The sequence below is a fragment of the Papio anubis genome, chromosome 10, assembly GCF_008728515.1.
Source record: "Papio anubis isolate 15944 chromosome 10, Panubis1.0, whole genome shotgun sequence".
Taxonomy (NCBI): domain Eukaryota; kingdom Metazoa; phylum Chordata; class Mammalia; order Primates; family Cercopithecidae; genus Papio; species Papio anubis.
The window spans coordinates 5,616,419-5,638,994 of NC_044985.1; the positions used below are offsets into that span (position 1 = coordinate 5,616,419).

The 22,576-nt window shown below is 41.3% G+C and overlaps 1 protein-coding gene across 1 annotated transcript in view; it reads right to left on the reverse strand.

Annotated features, from left to right (window-relative positions):
• The window catches only part of CNTNAP5 (contactin associated protein family member 5), an 832,800-nt gene that overhangs the window by 136,262 nt on the left and 673,962 nt on the right, over positions 1–22,576 (reverse strand). Inside the window, exon 14 of the mRNA XM_031651151.1 lies at positions 16,641–16,859. Within this exon, the coding sequence (XP_031507011.1) occupies positions 16,641–16,859 (219 nt within the window). The remainder of the gene's footprint in view (positions 1–16,640; positions 16,860–22,576) is intronic.

Sequence of the window (22,576 nt, forward strand, 5' to 3'; positions counted from 1 at the left end):
CTTCAAAAAAAAATGCATGTCCTAGAAACATGGGTGGAGCTAGAGGCCACTATCTTTAGCAAACTGAGGCAGGAACAGAAAATCAAATACCCCATAGTCTCATTTACAAGTAGGAGGCAAATGATGAGAATACTTGGATGCAGAGGGGAGCAACAGACACTGGGTCCTACTTGAGGGTGTCGGGTGGGAGGAGGGAGAAAATCAAAGAAATATAACCATTGGGTACTAAGCTTAGTACCTGGGTGACAAAATAATCTATACAACAAATCCCCATTACACAAGTTTACCTATATAATAAACCTGCAAATCTACCCCTGAACCTAAAATAAAAGTTAAGAAAAAAATACACATCCTTCTAGGCTGGGAACCCCCTCCCTCAGGCTCTTGCCGTATACACACAAAAAAAGTGAAAGATTATAGTTCCTGTATTTTACAGGTTTAAGAGTAAAACTTCAGATGGCCATGTTTCTTGTGAAAAAAAAAAAAGTTCTTACATAGTCTACAGCACAGTTGCATCTGAAGTGGAAGGCACAGAGTGGGACTGTCCTTTCTGGCAAAGTTAGACAGCAGCTGTTAAGTACACCAACTTAGAAAACTTCAGTAGGCTTCCTAATGCTTATGCAGTGCAGTGCAGTGGAGTGGAAGGTGGGTAGACCAGAGCCAGATAGACATGGAGTCAAAGTCATGTCACTTGCTGATTAGCCATATTGACATTGGAATTACCTAAGTCTCAGCTACTTGATCTATAAAATAAAAATCAATCTATTGTGCGGGTGTATGGTGAAGCTTCATTAAGATCATAGAATAGGCCAGGCTCGGTGGCGCATGACTGTAATCCCAGCATTTTGGGAGGCCAAGACAGGCTGATCATCCGAGGTCAGGAGTTCAAGACCTGCCTGGCCAACATGGTGAAACCCTATTTCTACTAAAAATACAAAAGTTAGCCAGGCATAGTGACAGGCGCCTGTAATTCCAGCTACTTGGGAGGCTGAGGCTGCAGCGAGCTGAGATCACACCATTGCACTCCAGCCTGGGCCACAAGGTGAGACTCTGTCTCAAAAAGAAAGAAAAAGGAAAGGAAGGAAGGAAGGAAGGAAGGAAGGAAGGAAGGAAGGAAGGAAGGAAGGAAGGAAGGAAGGAAGGAAGGAGAGAAAGAGAGAAAGAAAATAACATCGAGTACAATACTGTTCAATCACTGCTGCTCTCTTATGCCCTCTCTTATGCCTTCTCTTGCACCTTTACAATGGCTAGAACCAGGTCCTCAATATATATGTGCTGATTAATCCTTGAGCTTTTTCTTACATTATGATTTAGAAGACAGATTTCTTTTTGCAAGCCTACACAATAGGCTTGTAACTTTCTGCTGAGGATATATCTTGTAGGTTTCAGAGAGATTTTATGTTTCTTGAAAATTATTCAAGAATCAGGCAGATTTAATATTTCAGAGTGTTTTGTTCCCATCAGAAATCCAGTATTCCACCAGCCTATCCCTCTGATATCAAAAAAATGTATGTTGAGAGACAAGCCAGGAAACTAAGCTAAGTTCCATTAGAAGGTATTTATTTGGTGCTGAAACTCGTAGGAGAACCCAGGGGAGGCGGAGGTACAGCCTGGCCTTAAAGAACACAACTTTTGTTTCAAATCCTCAGACTCAGGTCTACACATATGGATGAGTAAAAGCCACACACAGGTCTCTGAGGTCTGCCAGATGTACTAACGGAGAGGAGGAGAAGGTGGAAGGGAAAATACCAAGGTCAGGACCAACTCGTCATTCATTTTCTGTACCCTTAGGATCTCTCATCTGAGCCTCATTCTAGAAATTATTCTACAACTTTATTAAATCTTTGTCTGGGCAAATGACCAGAGACAAATGTGTTCTTATCAAAGCGGATCAGATGAGAAATTGAAATGCATAATCTTAGACAGGGAATAGAGGTGTTAAGTGAGAGAGAAAGCTGTACGTTAAAGAAATGAGTAGATAATTCAAAGAATTCCTGGCATTAGTCAGACTGGCCCAGTGGTGGGTCAATGGCTTTGAGGAAAGCAAGAAAATGATTAGAAATGGGGAGGACGTGAGGGGCACACGGGGCAGGGGAGAGTGGGGAGAGAAGGGTTGTTTCTCCTAAATCCCACCAGGTCAGCAGACTCATAAATACATGTATGACATTCACTTGTTCCGTCCAAAGACATTTATCCTAAGGAATAAATCTCGTCTCGCATTCTGAAGTAATGATTCATAGAATACAATGTGTGTTCAGTCATTATATTTTCAGTTCCCACAAGTGATACCCAAGCAGGCCAGGAGGCCAAACCCAAATTGCATTCTCCTGTCTGTCTCAATTTTGGTAAGTAAATCTCTTTAACCACAAGATAAATCTATTATAAGCACAAGCAGATCATAGAGGAAGGTTCATTATTTCTTTCCTAGAGAGTGTGTAGAATAAAGAGGAGAGGATTTATGTAGTCAAATGTTTGGTTTCGTTTTGTTTTTCTCATTTTGTAGTCACTCCCCATAGTGGATTTGAATAACTCTTCATATATCTTGTTAGTGTCATTTTTCTTTTAGCAGAAGTGAAGAATGAAAGATCTATTGCACATTTTCTTGTGCGTGACTTAGTCAACAAGTTTATTAATGGAGAAGAAGATGACTGGGGTGGGTGGTTTCTTGGGCAAAAATGCACTCCTTAAGGTTTGAGACTTACAGAGCCTGGTGATAGTGACATACAACGGAGGGATTATTTCAATTACAAATGCTGACGAAACATAATGACACAGTGAGTTATGAACTCAATTGCACAGTGAACTAAATTTCCATTTTTAACTGGTTGTTTTAGCCTTTACAAAGGAGAAAACTAGGAGTAAGTTTACTTTTCCCTTTTTTCTTTTTCTTTTCTTTTCTTTTTTTTTTGAGATGGAGTCTCACTCTGTTGCCCAGGCTGGAGTGCAGTGGTGTGATCTCGGCTCACTGCAAACTCCGCCTCCCGGGTTCACGCCATTCTCCTGCCTCAGTCTCCCGAGTAGCTGGGACTACAGGCGCTGCCACCTCGCCTGGTTAATGTTTTGTATTTTTAGTAGAGACAGGGCTTCACCGTGCTTTTTCTTTATAAAGAGAATAATTTTTTTAAAGTGGCCCTTCTTACCTACTCTGGGTAGAGAGTTACTGGAGGCGTGAATCTTCCGTAAAACTTATTGTACAGAAACAGAAAGGCAACGGTAATCTTCCCTCATCCCCCTCGCTCACCGTCTTCCTCCTCTACCCCAGACCTACGGATTTTCTCTCCCTCTCCCAGAAATCTCTATTTCTGAATCCATTTTCTTCTCTCTCTCTCTCCTCTTTCTCTTTCCTTCTTCCTTCCTTTCTCTCTTTCTTTTCTTTTTTCCTTCCTGCAAAAACATGCTACCTTCAGCCCCAGCTCTTCCTTTCTATTCACCGTTTTGTGGCCAGAATTAATACAAATTTGAAAATGTGATTCTGCTGTACGTGGTTGATACCCTTCGGAAACTAGTCATTGTCCTAGGGATTAAGCTGAAATTCCTGATCACAACTGACACAGCAAGGGAGATCTGGCCTCCCCTTACCTCACCAGCTTCTTTCTCCCACACTTCCTGCACTGACATCAGTGCACCAAGCATTCCAAACCACTTGTGGTTCTCATGCCACATGACCTATCTAGACTTTGGACCTCTTCACATATGTCGTATTTCCTAGTATATTATCCATCCCCCTGCACTCCACTGCTTGTCCTACACTACCCCTGCAGTCGCAGACACGCACACCTGAACTCATATAAACGTATTAGTCATTTGTCTTTCTACCCACCAAGCATTTGCTTATTTTAATTATTTGTCAATTTTTTAAAAAACACAAAAAAATACTTTTAAAAATTCTAGTTAGTTCCTCATTGAAAAACCAGAACATCTCTTAACAATGACCCTGCTTTCTTGCATGGCAGTTCTCAGCTGCACTGGGGTCAGCTCCTTTAAGATAGGGCATGCACTCTCCGCTTGACCACAGAGCCCACCAGGAAGACTTCATTCATTCATGTTGCCTTCCTGACCACTGCAAGTATTTAATTTTTCCCCTGTTGTTCTAGTATACTTTTATTTGTACTTGTTTGCTTCTTGTATACAGTTCACTCTGATTTTAGAAAAACAAAAAACATGTAGCATTATACTTAGAGAAGCTTAAAGGTTTTTTCTTTTTCTTTTTTTTTTTTTTCTCAGCCTTAATCTGTGAGCTCTTTGAGGACCCGAGCAATGCCTCTGGTTCTAAAAACAATATTAAAACATACTAGTCATACTAGTTGTAGGTTAGAAACTTTATACTAAACTCATTAAACTGTCAATGGGAAAGAATGTATTCTTCATATCATTCACATTGCCTAAGAAAACAACATCAGAGATTGCTTTGGCCAGAGTCGGGAATTAAACAGATTTTATGTGGCAAAACCTAGAGTCACACTGGACCTTGTGATCTTCAAAGCCTGCAGGTAGCTCCTTGCCCTAAAATTCTAAGATGAGTATTAGACGATTTGGGTCAATACCACAACTAAGTGATTCTTCCACTTTCTTCCTCTTGTCTCTTACATGTTTTCTTTCACCAAATATTATACCAGCATGCATTTATTCTCTCGGCTTCCCTATCAGTCTTTTTGACAACTCAGACCATTAGTTGGCTGGCCTAGCTAGAAGCAATTTTGTATGATACTCTTCAGTTGGCCCTTGGTATCAAGTGGGTTCATTATGATGATGTTTCCTTGGACTGACTATGAATCAACTCTTAAAAACTTCACTACCATCATTCTAAGCCTGTCTTTGAAAACCTCCATGTGTCAGTCGGACAAATGGTCATTGCTTCCAGAGAAGCATCTCAATTCCTCGTGCCCTCCTTGAGCACAAACGCGGAGCCTCTATTTCTCTCATGTGTGTCTGCTCTGTCCTGCACATGCTCCAGCAAAACTCATTTTCAGAGAAGCCCCTGGAAAAACACAGACTGCATCAGATCAGGCTCTTATTTCACAAAAATTAGTACAGTGCCACCTTTCCATCCTCTCTTCTTCCCTCCCACCCTTTCTTCCTGCCTTAATTTTTTTTCTGCCCTTGAACATGGAGCAGTTTGTTTTCTACTGAAGTTCAGCTGCATTTACCACCTAGATTTCAAAAAGTGGCAGACTTTTTGACTAAAGTGGCAAAGGTTTAACATACACATGATGAATAAAAACAAGTACACTAACCATCAATTATCTTCTGTTTTAAGCCCTGGTTCTCCAATTGGCAGAATCTTGGTACCAGGTGGAAATCCTACTGGAGACTTTAATTTAAAAATGTGATTTCCTTAAGGATAAAGCATGTGTCTGGTTGAGTTTTGCCAGATAGAGAGATTTCTTGCTCAGGAATCACTAAACACACACTATTTAATAATACTGGCAGTATTAACTGGATGCCCAAAATGTAAAATAATAATAATAGTGATCAGAACTAAGAATTTATTTAAAATCAAAACCTTCTACATGCTTCATTGATTTAATCCTCACTACAAATTGTGACACCTCCAACCAAATGCCAAACCCCCTCAAGAAACTGGAAAAGAGCTTAGTGATAACTTGAATTTGGTTAACAGATTAAAATAATTTCCTTATTTGTTTGGTATAAATAAATGTTGTGAAAGACTTGTGAATAATAATTCATCAATGCATGTTAAAAGCCATTACAGCATTGTTATTATGGGCTTTATTGCACTTTTTAAAGAAAATAGCTGAAAATGGAGCTCGGAGGAAGATTACAAGCAGAAATATTAATATTTAATTGATCTTTTGAAATAGTTGTTACAGACTGGGGGAGGGAAGTGTCTGACAAAAGAGAATGATACATAAGTCATGGTAATTCTATATGGGGAACTACTTATAAAACCATTAAAACTTATGATGATGAGAAAACTCAACTTCAGTGATTGAGGCTGTTTTTAGCACCGTGTTTTATTTTTTCTTGTGTTCAAGAACAAATGCAAAAGTGCACAGGAATATATGAGTTGATAATTTTTCACAAACTGAACACATCAAAGTAACTAGCAACCAGATCAAAAGACAGAATTTTACCAGCACGCCAGAAGCTTCCTTCCAGTCACCAACCACTCCCTTCCAAGAATACCGCTAACCTGTTTCTGAAATCAGAGGTTAAATATGATTTAAATGGGAATCATATTGCATGTACTATTTTGACCCTGGCTTCTTTTGCCTAGCATTGCATTGATGCCATTTGTCCATATTAATAAAGGAAGCTGTACAGTATTCTGGTTTGAGAAACATTTCATAAATCATCTTTCTTTCTACTGTCAATGGGCATAGTACAGGTTTTGGTATTATGAATAGTGCTGCCATGAGGAATCTTCTGTATTTATTTTGGTTCATATTTCTGTTGGTGTACACCTAGGAGTAGGACTGTTGGTCATAGGGTATACGTATGTTTGACTTTAGTAGATAATGCAAAGGAGTTATCTTAACTGTTTCAATTTATACTCCCACCAACAATAAATTAAATTTTAATTGTTTGCATTCTCAGAATGATGCTTTTTTTAAAAAAAAAGTTATTTGGTCAACATGCTAAATGCCAGTGATTATTTTACAAACTACAGACGAAAAAAAAATGAGAGCAATTGAGCTAAAATTCTCCCAGTCCTGGGCTACTTACTGGAAATCTGATTTACACTTTCCATTTCTACCTATGGCTTGTGGTTGGTCAGAAGCCTCCCCTATACTGTGTTCAAACTAGATCTTTCCTACTGTTTAAGGTCCATATGACCTTCTAGTACAGAAAAAGGTGTCAATTTCATAACACATAATGATGGGGACAAGTTAGAATAACAATAATAACAAGGATAAAATACTGAAATATCTAGAGGCTTTTAGTCTTTTGTGAACACAAAGCAAGCAGGACACATTATCATCCATATTTTCCTGCTGAGCGTGCAGCCACCATCAGAGGTTACCTGGCCTTCAGGAATAAATGCAAGGAAGCAAGGTGGCTTTGCAGAAGATAAAAGAGGAGAAAAAATGAGGGTGAATAAACAAAAGGATAAAAAATGATGGAACCAGAGGAAATGCATAACACAATGTGCTTTGACTGAAAGGGGAAACCTGCAGGCTTTCCCTCAATTCTAAGAGAGTGGAGATATTATAAAAAAGAAATGGACCTCATCTACATATGCACACATATACATATATATGACTGCTCCACTGCCCTCCATTACTGCTTTTGGAGCACTCTCCTCTGGGCAAGGACTATTTCTTATTAGTGGGTGTGTGGGTGAGAATCTCGTGAGCCTGAATCTGCCCTTCAGGGCATCAACCTCATCCTGACAGTGACCCCCACCATGTTTTTGATGAATTAATTTATCTGTGAAAGGATGGGAGATAAAAGGTAGAAAAGGAAGGATCCTTGAGGATAAGAGTTTGTGGGAAAATGGCAGAGAATGAGAAGCATAAGTGCACCCAACTCTGTCATTGATATAAGCACCATCTCTATTTTAAGACAAACCCAAGCTCAAAGCAGGGCCCCAGTGCAGTGTAGATGGTGGCAGGAAATGCAGTGTCCATGTTGAGTACCCCAAATAGACAGCAGGGTCTGGAAGGATGGTCTCTCTTAGAACCTGAGGCATTTGGGCTCCAGGTGTCCTCCCAGATACCTGAATAAGCGAGCGATTGACTTAGCAAGGTAAGAGACTTGCTTCCTACACAGTGAGTGGGCACACAAGTCTCAGGCTGCCTTCCAAGGGCCAATTTCCTCAGACACTGAACTCACTGCAAATTAATCTTATTTCCCCAATATAAGAAAGAGAGAGGGCAGGAAATAAACAGTTACACAACGTAAGGGAAATAGAGTCTGGGGCCTGCCTCTGCATAGAGTTGGGAGCTGCATCCAGTTTTCCCTGCTCATACCGCCTTGAATACATACCACATACCACAGCATGAAGGACTTACCACTAGAAAATCCAACTCACCTCTTCCCTGAGTCTGTACCTCCCAGCGAGCGAATGGATCTTATTTATCTCCATGACCCCATTGCCCAGCCCAGGGCTGATTGAGCATGCACTCAGAAAACATTTGCTTAGTAAATTACGGAAGGAAAAGAATGTGAGTGGGGAAAAAAAGGATAAAGGACAAAGAAAAGCAAGTAGAAGTGCAGAATCAGACCCCTGCCCCTCAATCCCCATCCCGCAAAATGCTCCAAACTCCACCAAAGCACCTGTTTTGGGTAAAACAGTAGGAAAGGAGGAGGTTGATCCCTGGGAGAATGAAGAATAAATTCTGATTAAAGAAAACCATTTCAATTTAAAACAATCATACAGTCTGGCTTTTTGCTGCGCTTTATTCTCAGTCCAGAGCAAGAGAAGGTCAGTGGCTGAGGCAAAATCCTGACTGCCCAGAAGGCATTGCAAATGTATGAGGAGTGTGGTCAGCTTTCGGTGTATTTCTGGTATCCTCGAATCACAAGTAAAGGTCCAATTTCTGGTCTGGGCATATCCTCTCACTACCAGATCAGACACAATTCTCTGATTTGGAGAAACAACCCAAAAAAGACTGTCTTATTGAACAGATCAGGGGGAAGTAACAGCAGTGAGAATGCAATTTAGCAATAACAATTCCGAAGCAGGTGTATGTGAACCATATAGTAATTTGAAAATGTGGTTTTGAAATCCCTTTATCTTTCAAGTTGTTGGCTAAGAAAATGGCAAGAAACTTTCCCCTTTATAAGGACTGGCCTTCAGCTTTCGAGGCACTCACACTCCAATTACAACAGTGTGTGGGGACATTTCTGTTGATTTGTGAGAAGAAGTAAAATCCAGCATAGGGAGGGATCCTTCCCCCTGGAGCCATTACACCAATTGAGTGTGTCATTTAAATGTCAAAACCCCTCAGTTTCCAAAAGGAGTGTCTCATTATGCCACTGGGGTGAGGGCACAAATCATTTCCCATTTGAAACAGTCTTTTGCTTGCCATTCTTATTTAAGAACCCTTAAAAGAAAATCCCAAGGGGAACAGGGACATCTATTGCTGCATTCAGTGTTTGAAACTGATTTGCAAGGTATTGATTATTATTAAGCCCAGTGGGCAGATGGAATAACTGAGGCTCAGAGAAAGTAAGTGGCTTGCCTAATACCATAAAGCCACTAGTGGAGTGGACTGGAACTGGAGCTCTGGCTCTCTACCACTTTCTACACCCATTAGATTTTTTTGAGACGGAGTCTTGCTCTGTCGCCTAGGCGGGAGTGCAGGGCCGGATCTCAGCTCACTGTAAGTCTCACCCCAGGTTTATGTCATTCTCCTGCCTCAGCCTCCCAAGTAGCTGGGACTACAGGCACCTGCCACCACACCCGGCTAGTTTTTTTGTATTTTTTAGTAGAGAAGGGGTTTCACCGTGTTAGCCAGGATGGTCTCGATCTCTTGACCTCGTGATCTGCCCGTCTCGGCCTCCCAAAGTGCTGGGGTTACAGGCTTGAGCCACCGTGCCCGGCCAATTCATTAGATTTTTATTGAACGTTAAATATATTAGAAAACCTTTACTAGGCCCAGAGATATGAAGATCAATTAGACACTATGTCTTCCCACAAAGAAACTCCTAGGTCAGTATAATTCAGTAAATTCAGGTCAGTAGAATCAGGCGTATTGTGTGTGCTCACAGAGATGGGGGGGTGTACCAGGATAGACTCCCTTGAGAGGAGGTAGTTCATCTGACTCATCAAAGTCTGCATTATCAATGGAGAGGAGCCTGTCAGGTAGATCGGGGTGGGGCAGGCCCATTTTAGTTTGAGTACCAGGACCTTCGAAGGGTAATGAAGCAAAACCATGCAAACTTGGTCTTAATAACCTATTAGCATTAAACAGTGTTTTGGAAAAAGAAAGTAGGAGGGGAAGAGGCATTATTTTATAGCTAATTCTCAAGAGAAATGAAAAATAAATTTCACTTAAGAAAATTAATTCAATTTAAAAGAAGTGTGTGTGTGTGTGTGTGAGAGAGCATGCACACATGTGTGTAAATTGCATGAAAAATGTATCTGATTCTGTCTCAGATTAGGTTCACCAGAAAGCAAGTTCTGTGATGGAGTTAAGGGTACAGGATACTTTTAGGGGAAACCTTGGAAACCAGACTTATGGTTGGACAGAGGAAAAAGAAAGTATGAATGGGCAGAGAAGTGAGCCGTGGTGGCGGCCCAACATCAACCCAGCACAGTACCACTGGGAGTGCTGGGGCCAGAACAAATAACCAGAGATGTTCCTTCTTGGGCCCAGTGGTTGTGCCTTTGCACTCTGGCTCAGTCACTGGATGTGAATCCCCCTGGAAAGGACACGACCTTGGTCAAGGCTTTCTCTGCAGCTGAGGCAGCTTCTGAAGGCTCAGACAGATGAAGACTGTCCACCAACAGCACTCCCAGCCACAGGGCAAGTCCTTCTTTGAAGGGAGACCTGGACAGCAGATTACAAGGTCTACCACAAGTCCCTAAGCCCCTCTACACACGGAAGATGAGCCTGAGACCTGATCCTTTTTACCTTGAGACACGGATGATAACACTGGAAGCCAAATTGGAGCATGGCACTTCTTACCGCCTCTTCTACAAAATCACCTCTTCTACAAAATTCAAAGCTACTGAAGCAGCTTTGAATCCATGTCCGTTTCTTCCAGGTTCAGAAGAAACTCTTTTGTTTTTTTCTTGTTAAGTTGTCTCTATTTGTCACAATCTTTTTAAGAAGAATGTGACTTGGACACTACATTTCCATTCAGAATCCTTCTCTGAATTATTTTTGAATGGCTTTACAACACGTCTAGGTAGGCTTATCATCTCCCTCCTCTGAACTATACTTTTCTTTGGAAAACAAGCCCCTTTTGGAGAGTTTCTTCCATTAAGTTGCTTCTTGGTTTATGAAACTGGGTTCCTGTCTTCTGGCTTCAGTGTGGAAGATCCCCAGACACATGCTAACAGGATTGACAGGATGATCAAACTCGGTCTGGGCATTGAGGAAGCTGATGATGCCAGCGCTGCTGAAACTGAAGCAAGACCATCCTCAAAGGAGATGGAGACACATTGTGCATGGAAGAGGTAGACGAAGCTTTGGCTGAGGCACCACTTGTGCACGTGTTCAGAAGAAACTTGATAACAAAATGAGAAGAATATAAGTCTGCCAGTAGGACTTACTGGAGGTTTTTGACATATCTTCCCATCCACTGCTTTGCCCAAAGGCTTTCCCAGCTCCTCCTCTGAGTCATCTGCTTTGTCTCCGCAGACTCTCTCGGAGAAGTGGAAACCAGCTCACTAAGCTCCAGGCAGTGTTGCAGCCTCAGCCACCTCTCTGGTTTGCTCTTTTCCAACTGGGAGCTTCCCTTGTGGCTACTCAGCATGTGGCAGTCACATTAGCTCCAGGGCAGCCTGAATTCTCTCCTGCAGTCGCCCCTCAGATTGGGTCCTTGAATGTCCAGGGAGAACTGTTTTATTGTCCAGAAAGATCTGCCTTATGTTTCTTTTGACAATTAGAATGCCAGTTTCACATAAATGATGCTCTTCTAATGATTTCTTTCTTTACTGAGTTATAAATGTTGACAAGTGGAGGTGCCAAGAGAATCAAATTACTGCTTCTAACTTTGAGTTTTTGTGAGGTCTGAAGCTCGAGACTTCTCTTTCTGGGCTGCCTGAGAAGACGATACCATGCTGCAGGAGATATACCTAGTGTAAATGATGAGTTAATGGGTGCAGCACACCAGCGTGGCACATGTATACACATGTAACAAACCTGAACGTTGTGCACATGTACCCTAGAACTTAAAGTAAAAATAAAAAAAAAATTTAAAAAAGACAGTATGAGTCCTGACACACACACAAGCACACACACACACACACACGCACACACACACTCCTCTCCATTCTGCTTCAATTGTCCATTGTCAATCCAACAGAGACCACAAGATGACAAAATGAGCTCAATTAAAGCAGACGAAGCTGTAGATAAGTGTTTCAAAAATGTGTCTTAAATAGTAGGGAGCAATCTGGGCAGCTGAGGTGGGTAGATTGCTCGAGCCCAGCAGTTGGAGACCAGCCTGGGCAACAAGGTGAAACCCTGTCTCTGTTAAAAATACAAAAATTAGCCAGATATGGCAGCGTGAACCTGGAACCCCAGCTACCCGGGAGGCTGAGGAAAGAGAATTGCTGGAACCCAGGAAGCAGGGGTTTCAGTGAGCTGAGAGATGGAGATAGTGCCACTGCACTCCAGCCTGGGCGACAGAGAGACCCTGTTTCAAAAAAATATATAGTAGCGGGTAGAAAACACTAAAATGGGTGTTGGGAATTGTTACATGTTTCCAATTCTCAACATCTTCAAGAAGAGACAAAATTTTGCTGAAAGGGTGATTTAATCGTTCACTTTTCCTGAATATAAAAACCGAACCAATGTTTTTTCAAACCTTTTCAAGCTACAAGAACCTGATTTTGTGGAGCACTGGTGTTAGGGACAAACCCAGATGTTCTTCACCTTTTTTTATTTTTATTTTTATTTTTTTATCCACTACACAAGCATTTTTGAGTGGCCACTGGGTGTTCTTCTAGTGTTTCTTATGCAGCTACTGAGGCAGTCCCAGGACCTGCTTGCTAGCCTCACTCAGAGGTCTCTTACCATCTTCTTAAACCAACCAGAACAATTTCCCTTATGTAATTGTTAAGGGGACATCAAAAGTCATATCTTAATTTTTCCTAAAAAAATTTAAGTATACATAATATATTACTTGACTTTGAAAAAAATACACTTTTACAGGGAATAGGTAGACATAATCAGAGATTTATATAATGTTAAAAAGACAATTGTTTCTTCACTTTTTGTCTCACCATTGACATCATGATAATTATTATTCTCCATGCACAATAGCTTTATGTAAAAATATGTTAACAGTTAATTTTCCAATTATTTCTCAATGAGAAATATTGGAAGAGAGCATATAGATCTCTTCCTAGACTGTGAGACACATGACATCATGTCTAATGGAAACCACTACAGGCGTGCTTCAGGACGGCTATCTTCATGAGGCACTCACGAGCGTAAAATAGAAGTCACTATTCCAAGAGGAGACTGGGGCCAGTTCTGTATGTGTTGCATTATGCCACAAATCAAGAGTTTCGGAAGTGCCAGAGCACAAAATTAACATGTGCACACCAGGACTGCCTGGCTTCACCCTTGACCCCACTGAGTTTGACACGCTTCACCTGAAAATAGGAATAACAATTCCCTACCAGCCTGGAAGCAAGAACAGCAATTTGGGGGGATCTCTCCAAATGTTATGATTTATCAAGTCAGTGTAGTAGTTTCCCTAGGGGATTGTAAGTTTGGAGTAGCTTCAGTTTATTTTGACACCAAGAGAGGAGTTGGGCCAAGAAACAAAAAAATAAGCCCATGGGAAAAATAAAAAGTAGAAGGAAATAAAGTCATAAAATGAGACTCACAGGCCCCCATCTTCACACAATGTCCACTCTGTAATTGCAGCATATTTCGAAAGATCTTGTGTTAGGTTTGGAGGGAATGAGACATTTTCTTTGTTGTTACATACACATGGGCATGATGGTAGGTGTGACTGTTGTTCCTAATTTATCCATGCAGAGAGCAGATCTTCACACCTTAGAAGATCAGTTACAGTCTCTTCATTTTCATTCAGCAGATAAAGGCAATAGTACACTCATGCTAGTTATTTTTTTACCCAGGGCCTATGGCTTTGGGCATCTGACCAGGAATGCATACTCAGATCTCTCCACTGGATCTTGGATTTTTCTTGCCTCATTCCTCATATTGATGGACACATTAGTGGGAATAACAAAGCAGAAGGGGTGGTACTATGGACCGTTCCAAAGGTGAGAATGCCACACGCTTGCAGTTTACATTTCTGAAGCTGCATGTTATGAAGAGTCTCCTGCTCTGTTAAAGAAATGTGACTGGTGAAATGGCATGGTTGCAAATGTCCCTAACCATCAGGGTGATATAACAGCCTGAAGTTAAAATATTGATTCTGGAAATCCAGTATGCATTGACTCATGTATCAGTATTTCAACCTGTCACATTCCAATGACAGGGGCAGTGCTGAGAGGAACATCCTATTCTAAAAACGCAGCCTGTTTCTGGTACTCAGGAAACACTCATGAGCACGGCAGCTGTGCCAGTGATTACAATGCTGAAGGATGCTCCATGTTGATTGAAAGATCCTTCAGTGGCCAAAGATATCTAGACAGACATATCCAAATTAATATTTAAGTAATGCGACACTCAATCTATTCCAGTAAAGAAGCACATGCCAACGATATCTTTTCCTGCCTAGCAAATATAAATATCCAGGGCCTCTCAATTTCTGAATAATAGAGAATGCAATTGTTCATTTTGGTGACTATAACTAAGCAGACCTCATTTATTTATCTATATATTTGTTGAACAATCGAATTGTGCAAGATGGAAATGTTGAGACTTCAGCTTTGTTGGCTACCTGACATTTCTAAATGGGTATATCACTGAACTCTAAATAGGAAAATTCAAACTGAAAGACCATTAAAGTGACCTCCAACAGCATTTTTTTCTTCTTCAAGTACATTAAGACAAATTCAATAAAGCAGAGTAACATCTGAGATGGGATTTATTGGAGAGAAACATAGCAGAAGCAGGTGCTCTTGCCACAGCTGACCCTGGCTCCAGCTCCAGCAAGATATCTCCTCCAGACCCATCGACATGCTCTTGCAGCTCACTGCATTTGTGATCAATGTAACCAAAACATCTGCAGATAGAAATCTGCCATGAAATACAGCTGTCGCCTTTCCCTTTGGACTTGCACAAACTTTATCACATATCCAGTCCATATGATAATTTCATAGCTACATAAAATTTGCATGAAAGGGTAAAAAAATTATTTCCATCTTTATATATACCTTTCAGCCAGAAAGACTGACAAATACTGCCTGAAGATAAATTAAACATTGGCATGGAATATAATTTATGAAAATTGTGAAACACTTGACTTGATTCCACCAAAAAATATATTAGATTTTGATGACGAGCAACCTTCCTCAGAAGTCACCCATCAAAATGTGATGTTTAAATAAAATTAAAATAGAAATATAAATTTTAAAAATATTTTAATAGTGAATCATATCACGTATATGGGTTATTAATTGAGCAAATGACTTGAAATCACAAAACTGTTTTAATCATTTATATCTCTGGGGAACATGACAGATGAAGAAAGAAATATGGTTCCTATTGAGAAGAAAGAATATTACATCCTCACATTCTATTACTTATTTTCTTTTAGCTGGTGTTATTTTAGTGACTGCTTTCCTCAGAGTTAAAAGTTGCACAAACCTCAATTTAAAGGAAGCAAATAAGAAACTTCCATTGAGTGTTGATGGCATTTCATCACTAGCAATAAAGCTATGTAGTGTGGGAGTTGGCAAAAAAATAAATAAACAAAAAAGGAAACGGAGTTAAATCTGGGTAGACTGACAAATTCTGTTACTTATTTACATCACTGTTCTAAACATCTGAACTGCGAGTTTTATATAAAAACACACTCTTGGTTTTGGTAGTATTGACAATATTTCTTAACTTTCAGAGCTTGATTTTGTATTTTAAAGCTTTACAAGCCCTCCTCAACCTATGCTAATTTTTTTAACTATAGCTATAAGGATGACCTTATATTAGTTTCTCTCTCTTATCTGTCTCTCTCTCTCTCTCTCTCTCACACACACACACACACACACTCTCCCGTATGTTTAGCAAAATGTTAGAACTATGACAAGGGAAACAAAATGCCAACTTAAATGTAGTTAAGGCACAAGCACTGAAGAGAGACTTCCCAAACCCCATGCTGTCTTCTCTGTGAAACACGCACACACACACCAGAGGATTATGAACTCCTTGAAAAGCAGTGGTAGTGCTCAGTTCATCTTTCATTCCCAGTAACAAGATACCTGACCAGTTGTAGATACTCAGTGACTATTAGCGGAATGAAAGAAGTGAGGAATGACTAAACAAGGATGCCCGGATGTTTCCAGGCCTACACCAGTGGCAGCTGCCAGTTCAGATGAACAACCTGTGGCAGGTTGATCTCCAGTGCTATGAGTTCAGGTAGTATCGAAGAGGCCCCTGATTTAGAAAGGGATCATTCCTCTCCCAACCATGTTATTGATAACAAAAACACCTTTGAAATAGCTCAACTGTCTCATTGCATGGATATCAATAGTTACCAGGAGTGGGGTAGCACTTGGAAGGGCGGCCCATGACTTAGAGTCTACACCCACTAAGGTGTAAAGAGGTGACATGTCTTGTCCCTTAGAGTAGATTTATATTACAATGATGGGTCCCTGGACATCTGAAGACAATATTACCAAAAGAAAATATATAGAATCTGGACAACCTCAGTATTTGCTAAAGGTTAGCATCATCTTAACTTGATGTAGCTAATAAAGCCAGAGAAAAAAGAATGTGTAGAATGAAATTCACGATTAGAAATGATTTATGACATTTCGATCATATCCCAGATCTAAAATAAAAGAGAAATTTTTCCTGGGCGTGGTCACACAGTGATATTGTAGGGGTTTAGCACAAAGGGAGCCTTAAGATGTCCCCTACCTACAAACAACTGGCTGTTCAGCTGCAGTCGAAAATGGCCCTCCTCTGACGTCTCCCGGGTGCTCCTTGGAAGGTTGTCCACCTGAAGGGAGGTCTCCTTGAGGTTCCTCTCAGCCCGGACATAATGCCATTGGTTGTCATTCAGAAGAGAAGGAGACTGGACCACAAGCTCTACAGGACCATTCCCAACATCGATGGCAAAGGTGATCTCTGAAGGAGCTGAAACCAGAGAGGAAAACGGGAAGAAGGATAGAGGGAGTTGTTAGCACATTCAAGGCACAGGCTTGAGTGGGAGAAACGATTGTAAGTCAGTAACAATGTAGAGAAGACTTCTTTTGAAATCTCTGTAGCATAGAAATCACCATTAATAGTAACAGCTACCAAATTAAATGTATATACATGTTCCAAGCTGTTTTCATTCCTGCTACTTGTGTAAATTCAGGAAACAGGATAAGCACCTGGACCATTCATGCTGATCTGATAAACCTGCATGAATGCCGAGGCCCTGGATTTTCTGGATCTGTTGTGGTTTCAGCTGTGTCCTCCAGGATATCTGCAGACATGAGGTTAGCCAGGCAGCTCCACTCCCACAGGGAGGAGACTTATGCCCCAGGAAATCCAGCGCTTCCTCCTTATTTTATTAATGCACATTATATAAGCATTTGCGCTATTTCCATAATGAAAAAAGCTCAGAAAGTTGTATTGCCTTGTCCAAGGAGACACTGCTGCAGGTGGCAGTGCCTGCAATCAAACCCAAGTCTCCTGTTGTCACACGGGACTCCTTCCATTATTCTTTCTGCCCCTCTGTAACAATCTTTGTATAATGGGAGCCAGATAGCACAGTCCGAATGCATGTGTGATGAAATGACAATGGTGATGACAGCAGTTATGGTGGTGGTTGGTAGTGCTTGGCAGTGGTGGTGGTATTGATGGTGGTGGTGGACATAACGTTAATGATGATGGCGGTGGTGGTGGTGATGGGGGCGGTGGTGGTAGAGGTGATGATGATGGTGATGGTGGCGGCAGTGATGATGATGGTGGTGGTGGTGGTGGGATAATGGTTGTGGTGATAGTGGTGGTGGTGATGGAGGTGATGGAGATAGTGATAGTGCTTGAGTGCTGGTGAGTGGTAATAGTGATGAAGTGAGTGATGAATTGGTGGTAGTGATGAATTATCATCATTATTGAGTAGGTAGTATTAATAGTCATAGGTAAGTAGTGGTGATGAGTGGTAGTCAGGTAATGGTGATGGTGATGGTAATAGTGATACTGGCAGTGCTGGTGGTGGTAATGGTGATGGTAGTAATGGTTCTGGCAGTGGTGGTGATGATAGTGGTGGTGGTAGTGGTGGTGGTGGCGATGGTGGTGGTAATCGTGATGGTGGTAATGGTGGTGGTGATGGTGGTGATGAAGGTGATGATGATGGTGCCAATGATGGTGGTGGTGATGATAGTGGCAATGGTGGATAACCATTAAGAGAGAGAACTGGAAGGGGTAGCACAGTGGGAACAATGAACTCTATGCCAGGCACTATGCTAAGCATTGACCATGGATTATCTCATTTTAATACACAAAACCACCCTATGAGAAATGTAGCATTATTCTCATTTTATGAGTGAGAAAACTAAAGTGCACAGAAATATAAATAATTTGCTGAAAGTATCCTAGGTGGTAAGTAGAATCTGACTCCAAAGGCAGGGTTCTTCACGATTTTGCTCTATTGAGTATATTGTTTGTGTTTTCCATTATCACATAAGAATGTTCTAAATTTAAAGGAAATGGAGAGGTTAATTGTAATTTACAAATTGAGGATGAGGAGAGGACTGGAACTTTCATATGCCAGGCATTCCTTTTATTCTAGGCACCTTCACAATTGCTCCCTCTCCTCTACCCCCTAAAATAGGAAATGGGTATTTATTTGACAAAGTCATCAACTGCCAGATTTAAATTATCACAAATGCCAAAAGACAGACTCCACCCCAGAGCCCTTTCTTCCCAGCCTTTAAACCTTAACCAAAAGCAACCTGCATCAAAGTCCCCATTACACAGAATTTTGAGTATCTGAGAGCTTGAATTCTTTTGCTTTCTGGTGAGCCCTGGCCTAAAGGAGAGTAAGGTGGAAGCAGTAAGAATGGGATTTGAGAGCTTAGGTTCTGGAGCTACTGTGACCTAAGGCAAGTTTTCAATGTCACCATGCCTCAATTTTCTTGTCTGCAAAATGGGAATAAGAACAGTACTTAAATCATCAGATTATTTAGACATGAATCCTGATAAAGTTAACTGTGCCCGGCACATACTGCATGTTCAAGAAGTGATAGCTGTTGTTATTATTACTGTGACCTGTGATTTTTCAACCTAGGCAAATTGGCTTCAGGTTACAAATCCATGCCTTAAAGGAAACAAAATTGAAGGGAACAGATTGAGTGACGAGCAGTTAGACTAAATAAGAGTGAAGGTGGCCCCTTGAGTCTTTCCCTGTTTCTTATTCAGATCACCAGTGCCACCTGGCAGCCCTGCATATCTCAAAATTTAAAAACACTTAACTGAGAGATGACTGGACCCCACAATTACATTTTTCTATAAAACACAGAATAAGATTGGTGAGAATTTGGGTGAGGAATGTTAAAGATTTTACTAAAAGCTTTCCTGCAAGGCTAGTCTTGTGGATAATAAATTCCACTGAGACAACACATGTTTGTGGAGGGCTTGCTGCTTCGCTGTGACTAGCCTTGCCCTCTGACCACCACCTCCATAATCGGTTTCCCATCTGTGCTTACCTCTTCTCCAAACTGCAGCCCCCTGCTGTATAATAATCTGTTTACTGTCTCCCCCGAGTCTGCAACTCTAGAAGGACACCTCATTTATCGTATACCCAGCACCTAGCACGGTGCCTTGTATACAGGAAGTTCTCATTTTATTCCTTGAAACATCATTACATTGCACATACTAAATGCAATTCTGCAATTTTCTTTATACTTTTACAGTTTTATACCAAGGTATTAGGGTCCTTGCAGAGTCTTTAAAATTATTATTATTATTGTTGTTGTTATTTTCTTTTCTTTTTTTTTTTTTTTGAGATGGAGTCTAGGTCTGTTGCCCAGGCTGGAGTGCAGTGGCGCAATCTCGGCTCACTGCAAGCTCCACCTCCCAAGTTCACGCCATTCTCCTGCCTCAGCCTCCCAAGTAGCTGGGACTACAGGCGCCTACCACAATGCCTGGCTAATTTTTTGTATTTTTAGTAGAGACAGGGTTTCATCACGTTAGCCAGGATGGTCTCGATCTCCTGACCTTGTGATCCGCCTGCCTCGGCCTCCCAAAGTGCTGGGATTACAGGCGTGAGCCACTGCGCCCAGCTTAAAATTATTATTATTTAACTTTATTAAAGCAACTATTAAAGACATACTATGTTTAAGCCATTCCTCCTAGAATCAGTAAAATTCAATAAAAACTGTTAATATTTACTGAGTACTTACTGTGAGCCAAGTACCTTGCTACTCGTTTTTCATTAATCAACTCACTAAGCCTTGCTACAACTTTATGAGACAGGAATCTTTTACAGATGAGGGAAGTGAGGTACAGGTAGCTAAGGAAGCTGACCCAGTGCGGGTGGTGCAGAGTCTGGATGTGAATCCAGGTGGTGCTTCCCAGGGCTCAATTTTTAAATCATTATTCCTATGATAAAACCTCCACACCTGGAAACCTGTGCAGTTGCCCTGGGTAGTCAAAGCTAGAATGGATGATAAAGATGCCTGAAAACAAGGCAAGAGAATGAATGATCCATCCCACTTTGGCCAGTGCCTTTATAACAGGGCCCTTAAGGCAAATTCAAGTTGGCTTTCAGTTGCTGAAGAGGTGGACATAGCCCACTGGCCCTGAATAGGAAGGGAGAAGACCCATGAGAGCATTAGCTCTATCGTGAACTTACCCTCTAAGCTCAACCTCCCCCAGCCTTCTGACAAACGCCTTCTCTCACCAGCTACTTCTTTATGGTTCAAGGCAAAGCTAAGGAGTCTCCTCAGTCTTTCAGGGCATGTTTATCAAGCCAGGCCCTGCGCTAGGCACTGAGAATTCTGAGACAAATGAAACAAGATGAGTTCGCGATTTACTTTTGAGAAGACTGATAAAGAAAAGAAAGGGCATGTTTAGGGCTGTTACAGAGTTTCTACCGAGTGCTCCTAGGAGATGGGAAGAAGCTGCTAAGAAGACACCTGTATGTTCTTCCAGGAGTGACCACCAAGCCCATTAGAGAATATCCTTAGGACACACTCTACACGTCTCCTCCCAGCACTCAATCCTGAGCTCTGTGAAGACAGAACCACACTCCATTCTGTGTCCCCAATCCCCACCCCAGATCAGCATGAGAGGTATTTCAGAGTCTATTTATGGAATGAATAATTTGTAAGGCCTTAATATAGCGAGCTAATCTCTCTGTCCTTCCAGGTGTCCATGTTTAAAATGAGAAATACGAACTAAATAAAATACTGTTAAAATTTTCAGGGACATAATCTCTTTAAGGGTCTGATGGCAGCCACAGTTTCTAACTCTAGAAACACAGCACCTGCGGTATTGCACAAAATTGCAGGGGCTTCCTCTATGTCCTGTGCCTCAAAATCTGGAGGTAAATAATTGTACGTTCTCTTGAGTTCTAACATTGTCAATCCTGCGGACCCGTGCAAAGCAGAGTTGGGGGGTGCTGTAAGGAGCCAGACAGAGCTGGGTAGGTCCTGGATTCTAACCTTCCCAGCTGAGTAATCAGGGCTTGCCGCTTGCCCTCTCTAGGCTCATCCTGCCTATCGGTGCACTGTGCAGTGGTAATCACAGTACAACATAGGGATCGGCATCGATGGGAGTGCTTGGAAACAAAATGAAATCAGGAATGTAAAGAATTGTGCAGTGTCTAATCAGAATAATTGCTCAACAATTCAACAAAAGTGTAATTATGAATAGTATTCATTTGTACTATTAAGTTCTAACTATAGTGTGTCCAAGTTAACATCACATTTGGTAATATTCTCAGTATAATACTTCTGAAATCATAAAGTTAAATATTTCTCGTTCTCTTTGTGTGTATATATGTATCTATACAGTATACACACATATTTATAGAGTATATATATACACATACACATACATATACATATATACACACACACATACATACAGTATATATATGTATCGTTTTTCCCATGAGCAGCTCAGGAAATTTCTGGTTTTGTTTCCTTTCAAGGCATTTTTTAAAATAAATTACACATTTCAATTCTGACAACTGCCTTAGAAGAATCCTCATTGATTGTCTCCCTGGCGACTACCTTCTTTCTAACAATACTGAGTTTGCTTTGGGAAACTCTTCCCTCTCTCAATTTCCCATGGGCTTTAGGGGAAGCTAGCCCAGTCTCTGGTGTGGGGGTCGGCCCTGGTATAAGTCAATCTGCAATCTATACATTCCCAGCCACACACGTTGGTTCTTGGGGGCCAAGTGAGTGACCTCTCAGGAGGATTGCTTGTAGGGCTGGAAAGCAGGGATTCTCCACCAGCTGGCATGCAGCTCCACCATGAGGGAGTGCCAGCCTTAGACCAAAGCAGACATTCAACATTCATAACCGAGAGAGAAAACCATGAGACGACTGATAACTTTGTTAAACTACTGCAAACAACCATAAATAAAGCCAGTCCTACCTCCTCCGGGCTTCGTCACATGCTCCAGTACCAGTGAATTTCCATTCTTGTGGCTGCCGGTTCAGAATGGGTTTTTTGTTATTTGCAGCCAAAGGCATCTCTGGGTGGCATGTGGATGTCACCAACCCCATGTTGCATAAATAAGCATAGGAAGGGAGAAGAAGTTGCTCAAGGCAGCTCACAAACCCACTTGGAAGAACAAAAGTTTGAATTCACATTGGGTTCTAGTCTAGCTTCTTTCCACTATGCCAGACTGACTC